Source organism: Schistosoma haematobium, chromosome 5, assembly GCF_000699445.3.
Source record: "Schistosoma haematobium chromosome 5, whole genome shotgun sequence".
Classification (NCBI taxonomy): Eukaryota; Metazoa; Platyhelminthes; class Trematoda; order Strigeidida; family Schistosomatidae; genus Schistosoma; species Schistosoma haematobium.
The window spans coordinates 1,917,517-1,933,198 of NC_067200.1; the positions used below are offsets into that span (position 1 = coordinate 1,917,517).

General features: G+C 37.4%; 1 protein-coding gene across 1 annotated transcript in view; it reads right to left on the reverse strand.

The window, feature by feature from the left end:
- Positions 1-15,353, reverse strand: part of CNOT1_5 (CCR4-NOT transcription complex subunit 1) — a 41,282-nt gene extending 25,929 nt beyond the window's left edge. Inside the window, exons 1-7 of the mRNA XM_051217281.1 lie at positions 15,119-15,353; positions 13,279-13,383; positions 13,140-13,238; positions 11,752-11,941; positions 8,807-9,037; positions 5,977-6,280; positions 3,483-3,700 (exon numbers count right to left, since the gene is read on the reverse strand). Of these exons, the coding sequence (XP_051064659.1) occupies positions 3,483-3,700; positions 5,977-6,280; positions 8,807-9,037; positions 11,752-11,941; positions 13,140-13,238; positions 13,279-13,383; positions 15,119-15,223 (1,252 nt within the window). The 5' untranslated portion in view covers positions 15,224-15,353. The remainder of the gene's footprint in view (positions 1-3,482; positions 3,701-5,976; positions 6,281-8,806; positions 9,038-11,751; positions 11,942-13,139; positions 13,239-13,278; positions 13,384-15,118) is intronic.
- Between the last annotated feature and the right edge of the window lie 329 nt (positions 15,354-15,682).

Sequence of the window (15,682 nt, forward strand, 5' to 3'; positions counted from 1 at the left end):
CGAAAGCAAGAGAGATGGAAAAGGCAGCGGCAATAGGTAATAGCAGACAATTGTTCAGACTCGTTAAGGAAAATAGAATTAGGAACCCAACCGTTAGCCAAACAATCTCAGAGAAAGATGGACATATTATTCATTCTCAATCCAGGAGATTGGATCGATGGGCAGAACACTTTAGGGATCAGTTCAACTGGCCTACAGCCACGCTTCGATTTCCCACGATCTCTAGTCAACCTGGATGGCAAGTTAGTGTAGGTCCTCCGTCCCTTTACGAAGTTGAAAAAGCCATAGGAAATCTGAAACGAGGGAGAGCAGCAGGCCCTGACAGGTTTACTCCTGAGATTTTTAAGGATGGTGGTTCAGTATTAACAGTGAGATTAACTGAGGTCTTAGGTAGAATTTGGGAACTGGTTGTATAGACAAGATATTCACAATACATCAGGTTTTAAAACATAGACACACATCCAGACGCCCCGTAATAATACTATTTCTCGACCTTAAGGCGTCATCCGACTCTGTTGATCGTGAGGTTCTATGGCAGTGTTTGTCACTGAAAGGAGTACCAAAGAAGTAAATTAACTTTGTGAAGGCTCTCTACTCGAACACAACTGGTCACGTGAAAGCTTATGGCGAACTGTCATCAGAATTGATTACCGCAAGTGGTGTTCGTCAGGGCTGTCCACTCTCTCCATTCTTGTTTAACTTTGTCGTTGACGTGCTTTTAGAGATAACACTCTCCTCATCTAAATGTCCAGGGGTTGAATTTCTACCGACAGATTCACTTGTTGACCTGGAATATGCTGATGACATAGTTCTATTTGGTGAAGACGCTGACAAAATGCAGTCTTCTGACCACTCTAAGTAACAATCCAAGCATGTTCAGCATGCGATTCTCTTCCTCGAAATGCAAAATATTGCTTCAGGATTCAGTTGCATCGACAGTCGACTGCTTCACTTATCTTGGAAGTCTCATCAGCCCTTCTGGTCTGGTGTGTGACGAAATCTCAGCACGCATACAGAAGGCTCGACTAGCTTTTGCCAACTTGAGTCATTTATGGCGTAGGCGAGATATCCGTCTATCAACCAAAGGACGTGTTTACTGCGCAGCAGTTCGTTCCGTCCTACTTTATGGCAGTGAAACATAACCAGTAAGAGTAGAGGATATCCGTAGGTTACTAGTATTCGATCATAGGTGTCTTCGAAACATTGCTCGTATATCATGGGACCATCGAGTAAGTAACACAGTTGTTAGGAAACGCGTACTAGGTAAGGATGGCAAATCCATTAATGAAGTAGTGAAACTTCATCAGTTGAGATGACTGGGACACGTGTTACGTATGCCCAACAACTGACTATCTCGACGTGCGATGTTCAATGGTATAGGAGTGAATTGAAAGAAAGCTAGAGGCAGCCAGACCAAAACATGTCACAAATCTATGAAGTCACTGACAAGTGGACTGAGTCATGTTGGTACGCGTAAACTATCTGGTTGGGGACCGCGAGATGATAGCAACCGATGATTAGAGACCTTGAATGACATGGCTGAAAATCGTTTGCAATGGCGCAGGTGCAGATCCACACTTTGTGTTCTCCCAAATTCTAATCTTCTGAATTCTTCATGTCCTTTTCTTTTTTCTCTTTCCAAATTTATTTAACCGTATTATACTACTTGAATAACATCTTCAAACCCTAATGTTTCCGATTACGGCTTATACTCTCACTATCTCTACCACTATGGGATTTGAATCGACAATTACATCTCTGTGCTAATGTGGTATGTCAACTCGAACTGATTTATGTACGTACGAAGTTCTACGTTGTTACTGACTGACTGACTGACACAGCATGCACCAATCCAATCACAATTGACGGAAACGATTTGAAAGATGTAAAAGCCTTTACATATCTGAGCAACATCATTGATGAACACGGTGGATCTGATGCAGACGTGAATGCACGGAACGGCAAAACAAGAGCAAGATATCTACAATTGAAGAACATCTAGAACTCAAAACAACTCTCTGTCAACCAACACCAAGTTCAGAACTTTCAATACAAATGTCAAGACAGTTCTACAGTATGGGGCGGAAACTTGGAGAACTACGCGAAACATGATCCAGAAGATACAAGTGTTTATTAACAGTTGTCTACGCAAAATATTTCGGATCCGTTGGCCAGACACTATCAGCAACAACTTACTGTGGGAGAGAACAAACAAGAATGCAGTGGAGGAAAAAATCAGGTAGAAGCGCTGGAAGTGGATAGGACACACATCGAAGAAAGCATTCAACTGTGTCACAAGGCAAGCCCTCACATGGAATCCTCAAGGCCAAAAGAAATGAGGAAGACCAAATAACACATTAGGCCAAGAAATGGAGACAGGCATAAGAAAAATGAACAAAAATTGGATAGAACTAGATAGGAAAGCCCATGACAGAGTGGGTTGGAGAATGCTGGTTGGCGGCCTATGCTCCATTGGGAGTAACAGGTGTAGGTAAGTAAGTAGTAGAGAGGGGGAAGTAACAAACCAGAACAGTGAAAAAAGTACTTGTGATAGTAAATGCACAGGAATAACTAAAAGAAAAAAATTGTAGTACAAAGTAAATTATAAGCATATTCCTGAAGAATTTTTTTATATGAAGGAGAGTAGAGTACCATCCAGTGGAATCGCTAGACGCTTAATAGACAGTGAATATCACATATAATTAAAAAGGAACGAATCACTTATTATTCCACTTTTAAGGGCTAGTGTCATCCAGCATTTTTTAAAAATCTTACCTTCAACAGAACAGAAAGTATGATAAACCTGATATTACCATTGTAAAATGATCATAATGGTGTAACTTTCGCTTATTGCACAATCTCTTTATTGTATTTTTATGTAAGTAATAAAAATTGTATACTACCTACTATCAGTTCTGACTATCTGATTCTCTTGTTCATTTCCCTTCCAGATTTAATCACACCCTAGCAAAGCAAACAACAAAGTGAAGTGTAACACATGATCGTATATATATATATTCCATTTTGAATTATTTTTTCCTGGTTAGCGTTTTTTAGCGAGTTAGTTTTCTACGGGATCGATACATATTGAAGAAAGCACCCAAACTGAGTCACGAGGCAAGCGCTCACATGAAACCCTCAAGGCCAAAGGAAAACAGAAAGATCAAAGAACACATTACATTGAGAAATGGGGACAGACATGAGAAAAATGAACAATAATTGGATAGAACTGGAAAGGAAGGTCGAGGAAAGAGTGGGTTGTAGAATGCCGGTCGGCAACCTATGCTCCATTAGGAGTAACAAGCGTAAGTAAGTAAAAAGTAATATATTCCATTTTAATTCTTGTTCTGATATGGGAAGAGTCAAGTGATGTATTATGTCGAAGGAATAATAGACAATAGGACATAATGGTACACAATACACAGATGATGACATAGAAAACATGATTTAAAAAAAGAGCAAAATTTACAACAATCACTCACCTGACTGTTTATCTTCTGAACCACATTGTTTATCATTATCATCATAACGGAATATTGTATTATTGTAAAATGTAGTATTATCATTCGAGTTACTACGGTTTGTTTTATTCAATTGTCCATCAGTAGTTCGAAGAAATAAACATAAACACTTGGCAATAGCTAACGGATTCAAATCGTCCACATCAAAATTACACAATACTGAACGGGTTGACTCTAGACTGTAAAAATAAGAAATTCAAACTATATATTTTCAGCAATTTATTTACAATATTTTTAAGAAAAGTTTATTAAAAAAAAACGGTTTGGTAATCAGAAGAAAAAAACACAACATAAGGACAAGTACAGATTGACTTGATGTGGTTTGAAAGTAGTCGGCAAGACCATCTTGAAACAAGGTTTCATATTAGATAGCAAACATAGGGGCCTGAAAACTACAAACTATGTAACTTGAGTTATCTGGATTTGAATCTCACGGACAGGATTAATCACCTTAGGATTACACACATATTGAAGTATATCAACTAGTATGAAATCTAGGTTGAACAGGCTTGTTTCATGTTCACTACCTTCATTCACCTAATATCAGAATATATATATATAGTGCATAGAATGTGTCGAAACACTTAGACTAGTGGTCATGTTGTAACTTAATCACTAAAATTCGACGAATACTAAGATGGAATTAAATAAATAGGATATCGGTTATATTAATAATTGAGGATAGATCAAAATAAATACGGATTTATGCATACATATGTTGATATATGATTATTTCAAAGAACTACTAAAATCATCACAAGGTGGTAAATCAAGTTGTTAGTTGAATTAGAAGCAGTCAGTCAGTAACAACGTAGAACTTCGTACGTACGTACATCAGTTCGAGTTGCCACACCACATTAACACAGAGATACAATTGTCGATTCAAATCCCGTAGTGGTAGAGGTAATAAGAGTGTAAGCGATTTAATTATGTAATCATCAAATACAATAACTTCAAATCATTTGCATCATTCACTTATTTGTCTTCAATGAGATGAGAATTAAATTTTTTTATCCAAATTCAATCTATGTTAACTCTGATAATTGATCATCATCTACAGTCAAGAGTGTAATTGATTGTGATAATGATATTATTTAGTTAGAAATGATGCAAAATATCATCACATTTTGTGAGATGTGATATAGAATCTGACACAAGTTTCAGTCAGTCAGTCAGTAACGACGTAGAACTTCGTATGTACGTACATAAATCAGTTCGAGTTGCCATACCACATATTAGCATAGAGATACAGTTGTTGATTGAAATCCCGTAGTGGTACAGATAGTAAGAGTATAATCAGTAATCGGGAAGATTAGGGTTTGAACATGTTATTCAAGGAGTATAATCCAGTGAAACAAATTTGGAAAAAGAAAAAAGAAAAGCACATGAAGAATTCAGAAGATTAGAATTTGGGAGAACACAAAGTGTGGATCTGCACCTGCGCCATTGCAAACTATTTTCAGCCATGTCATTCAAGGTCTCTAACTATCGGTTGCTATCATCTCGTGGTCCCCAACCAGATAGTCTACACCTACCAACATGACTCAGTCCACTTGTCAGTGACTTCATGGATTTGTGCCATGTTTTGGTCTGGCTGCCTCTAGCTTTCTTTCAATCCACTCCTATACCATTGAACATGGCACGTCGACGCAGTCAGTTGTTTGGCATACATAAAACGTGTCCCAATCATCTCAACTGATGAAGTTTCACTACTTCATTAATGGATTTGCCATCCTTATCTAGTACCCGTTTCCTAACAACAGCATTACTCAGTCGGTGATCACAGCATATACGAGCAATGTTTCGAAGACATCTATGATCGAATACTAGTAGCCTACGAATATCCTCTACTCTTACTGGTCATGTTTCACTGCCAAAAAGTAGGACGGAATGAACTGCTGCGCATTAAACACGTCCTGTGGTTGATAGACGGATATCTCACGTCCGCCATAAATGAGGCAAGTTGGCACAAGGGTACAAGCAATTCAAGTTATTACATCATATTACCACAAATAAATGAAACTCTCAGGGCATCTATCAAATATCTGCAAAATTATTAATATACCATGACAAGTTCATTTTGATTTGTGTAAATGACAAATAACATATTTCTTTTTTTGGGGGGGGGGCAACAACTGACTTGAAGGACAAAATATGTATAGGGTTGTGAAGATCACTAAGGTTTTTATTGAGATTATGAAGCGATTGATGTTAGACCACCATTGAGAACTTGGAAGCACTGGACGACCGTTTCGTCCAAATGTGGGAATCCTCAGCAGAACGAAACGGCCGTCCAGCGCTTCCACGTTCTCAATAGTGGTCTAACATCAACCGGTTCATGATTTCAATCAAAAATAAAATGTGTTTGTTTTTTTATCCTCCTATTCATCATTCCATCACAAAACAAAAGAGATAAAAGAATTTTTTGGACAGAAAAACAAAACAAATGAATTACGTTTTTGTACACTCATAGCCTAATTCTTCTAAAAGATCTGCAATCAAATAAGGATTATTTGATGACGATGACGACAGTCCACAACCACATATTGAAGACTTTGTGAAAACTGATGATAATGTAGTTGTTGTTAATCCATTATTCACTGTAGAATTAGTTTTAATAGGGGAACCAAGTTGACCGATAACTTTACTTGGATTGTTTAGATTTAATTCCAATTGACAGGTTTTCAAAAATGGATAACCGATAATATCTGGATATAATAAGGTATTGAGCACTAATGACAAACGACTACGAGGATATTCTGTAGAGAAAAGAGTAAATGAATGGAACAGATCTTTTTTTTTCTAACCAATAGTAAAGAAAAAAATATGCATATACTTAACAATCTGGTGGAGCTTAATAGTTAAAAGTATAGTTCTTAAACGAACTGACATACTGATAGAATATAACCAGGAGAGATGTCCATTTGTCAACCAAACAGCAAGTATACTTAGCAACTCTCCTCTCTTTATTACTTTATAGTAGTGAAAAAAATAGCCTGCGAAAGCAGAAATGAACAGACTGAAGGTTTTAGATCATAGGTATCTTTAAAGCAGTGAGTTTAGGTATAGAGCAATAGGAAATAGTTGGAAATCAGTTTACGACTGACAACCAAGTTATTCAATATTCATTAATACAGAATAACTACATACATGTTATACAGTTTGATAAATGAAGTAATTACTACTTACAATTATTTCATTTTTGATGAAGCTTTGGTAGAAACTAGTACAACAGCAATGTGTCAGAGTATGAGAAAGATGTGAAATAACCCTCATATACATTTAGACTCTATATTTAATCGGAGTTCTCCCTTTAAACAAGTTACATTGATTATGCAATCTACGTTAATTCGACAATATTGGTGTGAGTGGAAACTAGTACACATCAAAGGAACTGATATTTGTATTGTACAAACTACACAGTCTACTCAAATAGCATTTAATCAGTAGGCGACCGGTGTTTATAATTATGATATACCTTGCATCTTGAAATGTAACGCAATTTTGGAAGACAGAAAAAATCCCCATACCTTAGTTTATATGATTAGTTACATCTACAAGGACATTAAGATGAAACAAATTATGCAGTTTAACAACGTTGTGTAGAGTATTGAGACACAGAAGCTTGTACAGATTGTGCTTACAATGAATAAGAACAATCAAATAGGTAACTTAATCAGTAGGTCCCAAATCAGTGATCATTCAGTTGTATATATATCATTTCTATGAGAGATCAGACTCATAAGTGCATAAACCTTGTGATGGTGAAGTGAGTCCTCTCACCTTGAAATGGTCTCATATAGTCGCATTTATATAGCCACTTTCAAGGAAGTCATACTAACTGCCTACTCGTGGAGGAATTGTTGTTTATGACATTGAGAGGGCGAAGAGAGAATGTCCGACGCTTTGGCCGGGTTGATAGTTTTCGGAGAATCCATCTGGGAGAGTTGGAAAACCCTCATTCCAAACCAACTGTGGACATGGGCCCCAAGATCCTGAGGGGACAATGGGCGTATGAACCTAGTGCTGGTCACCGGCTACCATGGAACTGAATTTCTTGACGTTGCTTCAATGCCTTGTGGATTAGATCAAAGGCTCGGGGAGTGGCCCCCCAAGGAAAACCACCTGCTTCTGTCTGGGCACTCGGGTAGTACCCCAGCTCTCACAAAAACCGAGTGACGAAGTGTGGCGCATATATATTCGGTGCCTCATTGTACCAGTATCTATGTGTTTAAATGTAATGCATAAACTCTGCAGGCGTTCGGCTGGAAGAAACCCTTCTACACAAACTAGACAGAAATACTGTACCAACATATATATCTCGCTATTCTAAGTAACGTAAGGGATACATGTAATCATTTGATTTATGTATGAAAAACACAAGTAAAGACTATGTACAGTAAGCAGTCTCTTAATATCATATCTAAAAATAGATTAGATCGAATTAAGTAAACTCATTCACCTGGCACGTGGGGTATGAGCCATACTTCAAGTGTAAGGGATAATGATGCTACCCGGTCGCCCAAACTGAAGTAGATGAAGCGGGTTCGAACCTGGGACTTAGTGGCTGAAGACCGAACACCATAATCACTAACCTACCACTCAAAAAATCACGCTTAATCATATCAGAAACAGTGACCAATAATATACTGAGTTATTAAGTTTATTTTATTTGTATTCCGAAATGTATTATGTAATCAAAGTTAGTAATGATGCAACAAAACTGAACATATATAATCCTCTAAGTAATTACAGCCTCCATGAACAGGTATGACACAATCAAATGATGAATAAATCCGATATCCATATGAATTCATTAATAAAAATTTTCAACTTATTAAATCATTTATGTGATAAGCCACTATCTGCCTAAACTCACACATCTTCAAGTAGATTCAACAACAAAGTGAATTGTTTGAATTTTCACAATGCTACCAGACGAACAGACAGATGTCATCAACATAGAGCGTGGCACAGATATATGTATTAGTTTAAGTTCACAAACTTGATTATTGACAGAACAAGATGAAAATATCGAGATAGAAATAATATAGTAGCAATGATAAAAAGGAAAACGAAACTTTGAAAATATGATGTAATAGGATAATGGAAAGGTATGTATGGAGAGATACTCGAACTCAGGATAGAGAAAATAAAGAGTGAATGCATCTGTGCCATTATGAGCCATGAAAATGTTACCAGAAGAAAAGCACTACAAACACATAGCAAAAGTCCGATCATTCACAAGTAAAAAATGAATGCAGGTAATAATAATAATAATATACCTTTACGTAAAGAACTGATAAAATTGAGTAGTATATCATCTGAAAGGCCATAGTGTTCAACATCCTCGTATAGATGACTTAAGATGAAATGTAATAAATCTGTACTGATCTCATGTAAACTTCCAGTATTTAAAGGTTGTTCTTGAACAGGTTTTGATATGGAAGTATTTGTTGTCTGTGGCTCCGCCTTGGATTGAAGATATTTTAACGAACTCCCACTTGTTGTTTGTACTAAAATTAATTCAACGATGGAAACAATGTTAAGGTATGATTTGAACAAACAATAATAAGAAAGCTTGTCATGGAACAATTTTTACGCAAACTAATTATAATTAGAATAGAGAATTTGTGGAGATTGTCGGATGTTCATAGTTTACATCACAGACCGGTCTTGGCTAAGTAACCTTTGAGTCCTAGTATGAGACTTCCCAGAAGTGTGCACCCACGACCCAACTACAGAGGGATCGAACACAACCATATAGAACACTTAACCCGTATCTCATGGTATACACGTCTAACTTCCATCAATTCGCGATATTGGGCGACTATCTCCTATCGCCTACGGTGGACAACCGTCACACTTTTGAAACAGTTAAGTTGCACTAATCATCGCTTTTGACTAGAATAGTAATAACAATAATAATAAATTCGTTTTAGGGGTTATAGTATTAAAAAACACAGTTATCAGTGATAATTTTCGGGATCCGCGCTTACAATTTGAAGATTATGGAATTATCAGGATCAAACTGTTTACTTAACATAAAGCCTAAATATTTTTTTAAAAAAATCTAATCCGAGCTACCCATAAACTGGTTAAAGGATGTAGGACAAACATTTCATTTCATTATTAAAATACTGAGAAACCGAATGTTCACTTAAAATCAATACTAGTTTATTTTAAGTTAAATGAATAAAATTATCTAACTGAAAATATCGATGACCTTATTTATTTACTGGAACACATAAACATTGGTACAAGAGGGCATCAAATACATATGCGCCACACAATAACAATCAGAATGTGAAGAAATAAAGTATGTAGTGTGTATCATAAAAGAACAGAAATTAGCATATGAGAGTGAAATAATAATAATAGTGGGAAAACCAGTTCAGTTAGCAAAAATGCAACTAGAAATTCTTTTAGTTAAAGAACCTACGTTTAGTTTTATAAGAAAAGTAACAGTAGGATCTCCACTGGGGTTCTATTCTGAGCCATACGCTATCCCTAAGACCCCAACCACAGAGTTGTGAAGGACCGACAGAAGCCAGTCCTGTATAGCATTCTTTCATATCACGACACCATGTCATACACTAAACACCTCACTACTTTTCCAAACTGCTCTCACCAACGCGTTGTAGATCCGACCTTTTACAACCAGACTAACATCACGAAGGCGCCATAGATGGCCCAGATTGGCATAAGCCACTTCGGCTTTCACGATACGTGAACTGATTTCATCACTCACGCAGGCACCAACACTTATGAAGCTAGAAGGTGCAAAGCACATACCATACCTACGGATACTAACTGCCATCTGATTAAGTACGGATTGTATAGCTTGGGTAACACCACACAGTAAGACAACATCCGCATACTCTAGGTCGAAAAGTCTTTCTTTAGACAACAGATTCACACCGCCATTATTTACATCCATCAGAGATGTTTCCAGAGCGCCATCGATGGCTAAGTTGAAGAGGGGCGGTGAGAATAGACAACCCTTCCTAACGCCACTGCTTGAATGGAACAATGGAGAGAGGTGCTTGTATGACGTTACTCTGCCTGGGGTGTTTGTATATAGGGCTTCTAAGATGTTAAGAAACTTTCCAGGCACTCTCTTCTTCAAAAGACAATACTGGAGAACAGTCCTGTCCAACGAATCGAAGGTTGCCCAAATGTCAAGAAACACTACGATTGTTGACTTGTGATAGATATGACGGTGTTCTAGCATCTGGAGGAGAATGAAGATATAATTAGTACATCCTCGACTAGAACGAAAACCAGCCTGCTCTTCGTAAGTTAATCCTTCTCAAGTTTTGAACAATCTACGAAGTATGACTGACACCAATAGTTTGGACGCAATCGATAGTTGTTACAGAAACAACCTAAACCCTTTTTAAAGATAGGGACAACTATTGATTTATTCCATGATGTTGAAACACTCTCTAACTACCAAAACTTTGTAAACAATGCAGTCAGTTCCTTAACAAGAAAGTCGCCACCACCTTTAAAAAGGGTCGAAGATAAGTCATCTGGGCCTAGTGATTTGTAGGGCCTCAAGAGTTGGAGTTCCTTGCAGAATTCCGCTTCATTTGGTGGATACGTCGTCACAGACCATGGAGGGCAGGACAGCCTAGTCGACGTTGCCGGGGCAGAAGACCAGTTGAACTGCTCCTCGAAAAACTCTGCCCATCGTTCAAGACATCGGTAGATGTCAGTGATTGGCATCCCGTCATCTTTGCAGATTGTTTCGCTCACACCATACTTCTTTCTGCCAGTGGATCGGATGAGCTGAAAGAGCTTCCGGCAGTCGCCAGATGCAGCTGCCGTTTTCAACTCATTGGCATGCTCCAACCACCAGGGTTCTCGGTACTTACGCAAGATTTTCCCAATTTCATTACGTAACAGTCCTGGTTTGTGGTCAAACTCACGGTCACCCGGAGTAGACCCACGAGCTTCAATGAGTTGTAAGGAGCCTGAAGAAACCCAGTGCTTATAAGCGGGATGTTTCGAGAAACCGCAAGCGACTTCACTCGCCATTTTCATGGAGTCATGAAATTGAAACCAATGCTCATTTATAATTTTCGGTGGGCTGGTAGCTAGCCTTGAGCCTAGCTCGGTTTGATATTTGTTTGCAACAGAAGCTGCATGCAATTTGCTGACATCGATCAGTTTAGAACGATGAATTTGTCAGCCACTGAAACGTAAGATTAGCGCAATGACTTACCATCATACACAGCAAGATGTGTAGTTACCAATTCTGGTAGTTTCTGATGAACCCATTGTTTTGCATGAGCACTAAGCTGTGGATCATTTGAATGTGTAAGTGAAAGACCAAGAATCACCTCTTGGAGACGATTAAGTGTTGAAATTTGAGTAATTTGAGAAAATAGTCTTGTCGACAATAATCTATTGTTCTGTGTATGAAGAAGTAAGATAAGCGTAAATGGAACGAACTTCTAAGGTATTAGAAATAATAATACATTGTAAAATCCTAATGAATGGAAGAGTGAATTTCTGACATTTAGCAACTTAGTGTAATTTGCTTCCGTGGCGAACGAATAACCAGATAAAATTAGCCCACATTTAAAAAAGCCTACCTAATGCTTAATTTACATGAAGTTATTTAGCCAAACTTAGATAGTGGATCTTAAAGGCTTTTAAGGTGTTTTATTTACAAGGTACAATCGATTATGAACGGCTCTGGTGCAATGTATCAACTACAAGAGTGTGGATTTCATATCCTATTTTAGCAAAACAAATGAGAAAAAAAATCGGTCGAAAATAACTAAGCTGAAATTTATTTGTTATTATCGTCTGATGAGATCATGTACGTCGATTAACCTCCCTCCAGTTAGAAATTACTATTCATCACCTTTAGCATCGACACTTTTCAAGGGGGAACTTTGATAGTGGGCACACTTAAACTGGTAAAATGATTCATACAATGATGATAGATAGGTGTACAATAAAACAGGATGATTGTCGGACAATTGATTAAAAACTAGTAATGAATGTCTTACTAAACTTTTCAGTGTTCTGTTTTTAACTCAAAATTTGACAATGTACTCTCCGTAAAGATAACTATTTCCAGTTAATTCTGAACAGAACAGGACCTGACATTGAACGAGGTTCTTAAAATTTACGTCAAGACAAACAGGAATATAAATGACGATATTAATGAAGAGCTAAACCACGATCATAGACTGGGATATTTTGAATTCTAGTTACTACTTCCTGTTATTACAGACAGTTACCAAAAAATATTCGAACTTTGTAAGTGTTTGTATAATCTCGATGTGGATATTTGAGAGGGTGGCTTGACTTTACTTTTGTTAGTTGTCAGACTGATTGAAACTTAGTGGAATAGTACAAGTCCTTATGAATAAACACGATACCCATTGAACAAGTTAGTAGTCATCTTAATTTAGTAGCGTGGTAGATAGTAGGTCCGTGCTTGAAGTAAAAAATACCGGCTCCGAGTCTTATCGTGAACATCGACACGGATCCAGGTAGATCCAACTAACGAGCATCAAACGAGACAACAATTCAATATGTTGCAAACTGATAATTCAAACATGAAACAGAACAATACACATATAAGCTTCAACCTACCTTGTGTGTTGGCAGAGGATTTTCTATAGAATAGCAAACAAGTGACACGAAATTCGACTTTGACAATAACTTGCCGAGTTCTTGACTGAAATATTGAGCCTATTATGAAGTATTTAGTGTTACAAAAGAAGTAACGAACCTGATAAATGTCTTTTGGGGATTTATTTTCATTTAAACAATTAACTGAAGAGAATAAACAGCGTACAAAGTGGCGTTCTGTTTCCAATGTATGAAGTTTAATTATCTAAAATAGGAAAAAATAAGTAACCGCAAAAATATTTTTGAAATGTAAACTATAGCTAAGGTTCAAAGAGCCGCAGCTACGTTGGTTCATGGATTCGCAAAGTTGTTTTGCGTCGAAACGCTGGTTAAACTAAACCTATTTTCCCCGTCATGAAAATGACTGAAGGTGATAACCAGTTCCCAAATTACTTAGTGGTAACTTTACATCTGATATATACTCATACCTCTAACTTCCCAGAACAGATCTACGAGGACACTTTGGAAACGTTCATAAACACCGAATCAATAACTTGCCAACTGACTACAAACTTTACCATTGAATCACCAACCAGTGGTGCACTTGGCATCACGACAAGACCAGAACTCCATCAATAGATGCATTTAACAAAAAGCTGGATCGGCTGAAACCGTCATCACCAAGGACTAACACCAGTCGTTTAACCTTTATTCCTTTCCAAAATGACTATTGGACTGAGCTTCTAGGCACGTGCGGACCACATGGTTACGGTCCGCGTAACCGCCATAACCGATGGTCGCAAACAGGGTGAAATGGACAGAATGGTGAAGTTGCTCTGACCCTTTGATTCCACTTTGATCCTAAGCTATTAAACGACTCAAGTAATTTTATTCCACTAACTTATGTTTTCTCGGATAGTATCTTCTGTACCCAATCTTTCCTATCACTACTTCTACTATGAAATTTGGGCTGACAATTTTACCCTAATATTCTAATGGGGAATGACAACTTGGACTTATGTACATATGTTAGGTTCTATGTTGCGTTTAAATAGCTGCGACCGGATTTTATTGATAAATTTCAGTTGAATTGTGTAGCATGGTTTAGTTTTACTACAGTTTGTTGTTTGCGAAACTGAGAAAACGAAAAGCGAATGAACGACGCTTTAACCGGGTTGGTGGATACAGAGAGTCCACCTAGGGGAGTTGGAAAACCCTCATTCCAAACAAATGGTGCACATGGACTCCAATATCCTGAAGTAACAAATGGCGTATGAACCAATCGTTGGTCACCAGCTACCATGAGACTGCATCTCCTGACGTTGCTCCACTGCCTTGTGGATCAAACCTTTAGGTGGAAGGCTCCTGGTGCGGCCCCCTAAGAAAACCACCTGCTTCGGTTTGAGCACTTGAGCCGTATCCCAGCCGTCACACAAATGCAATGATTTATGTGGTGCATATCTATTTTTTGCATTCTTGTACCAATGTTTATGTGTTCCAATAAATAATAAATAAATAAAATAATACGGTTTGTAACAAATTGACATTACACAACTTCCGAAGGTCTCGAGTGATGATTGGCTCCAGGGAATTCCTGTGAATTCATGGTATATATTGTTGAATATGAACAGTTGGTCTGCTTGATGGACACATTTTAACAACTATCTATAAGCACTGTTATATACAAAAATCCGCAAGCATTATGCTTGTTTTTATAAAAACAAAGTAACTGTAAACATCCAACCCAAAATTCTTTGATAAACTAGTACATAACCAAACACTTATTGTAGTTAATAATAAACCCACTTCTTGGGATTTTATAGTTTGTAATTACTTATATTCTTCTAAGGGTCCTCATTATTAACACGAATGATTTCTACCAAGTAGGATGTACGAATCTTTAAGAAATCTTAAACTTTGCTATAACACCTCTTACTTAGCAACCCAAAACAATGATTAACAACTGTGTAATATTGTAACACGAAGATTACTGGACATACCTGATTAATCTCTGACTGGTTTGTCTTGTGATTCTTTTTGTTCCGAAAAAAAACTAGGGACTCTATCTGAGAGAAGACTGTCGACATTAAGCTAGGAGACAACATTTCCCAACACAAGCATATTTAGACCTGTCTAAGAACAAGTGTCGGTCTTCAATATACAATATCACGACGAATTCAACGGTCCCGTAACACCAAAAGGCCAACTGTGGCGGTTAATTTGAGCATGTGACAACGATGATTGAACTAGAATTCAACATTTTGATTAGTTAGGTAATCTTCCTCATACTAGCATATCAGTGCTGAGTGACAGCTCTAAATCTAGAAAGATAAATCAAGCAACTTGGTTGTCATAATCAACGTGTGTCAGGCGGGCGATTAAAAGTTGAGATTTCAGATTCCTTGAAATGAGTACGAAATGACAGTGATTGAATATGTTGTTCCTTTGTAAAATATTTAGTGGTTTGAGTTATAATTTTTTCACCTCGTTGCTTTCTAGTACATCTCTTTTTAAAAATGAGAGAGGAATACCACATGTGTAAATGTATACTTTACTTCCAGTAC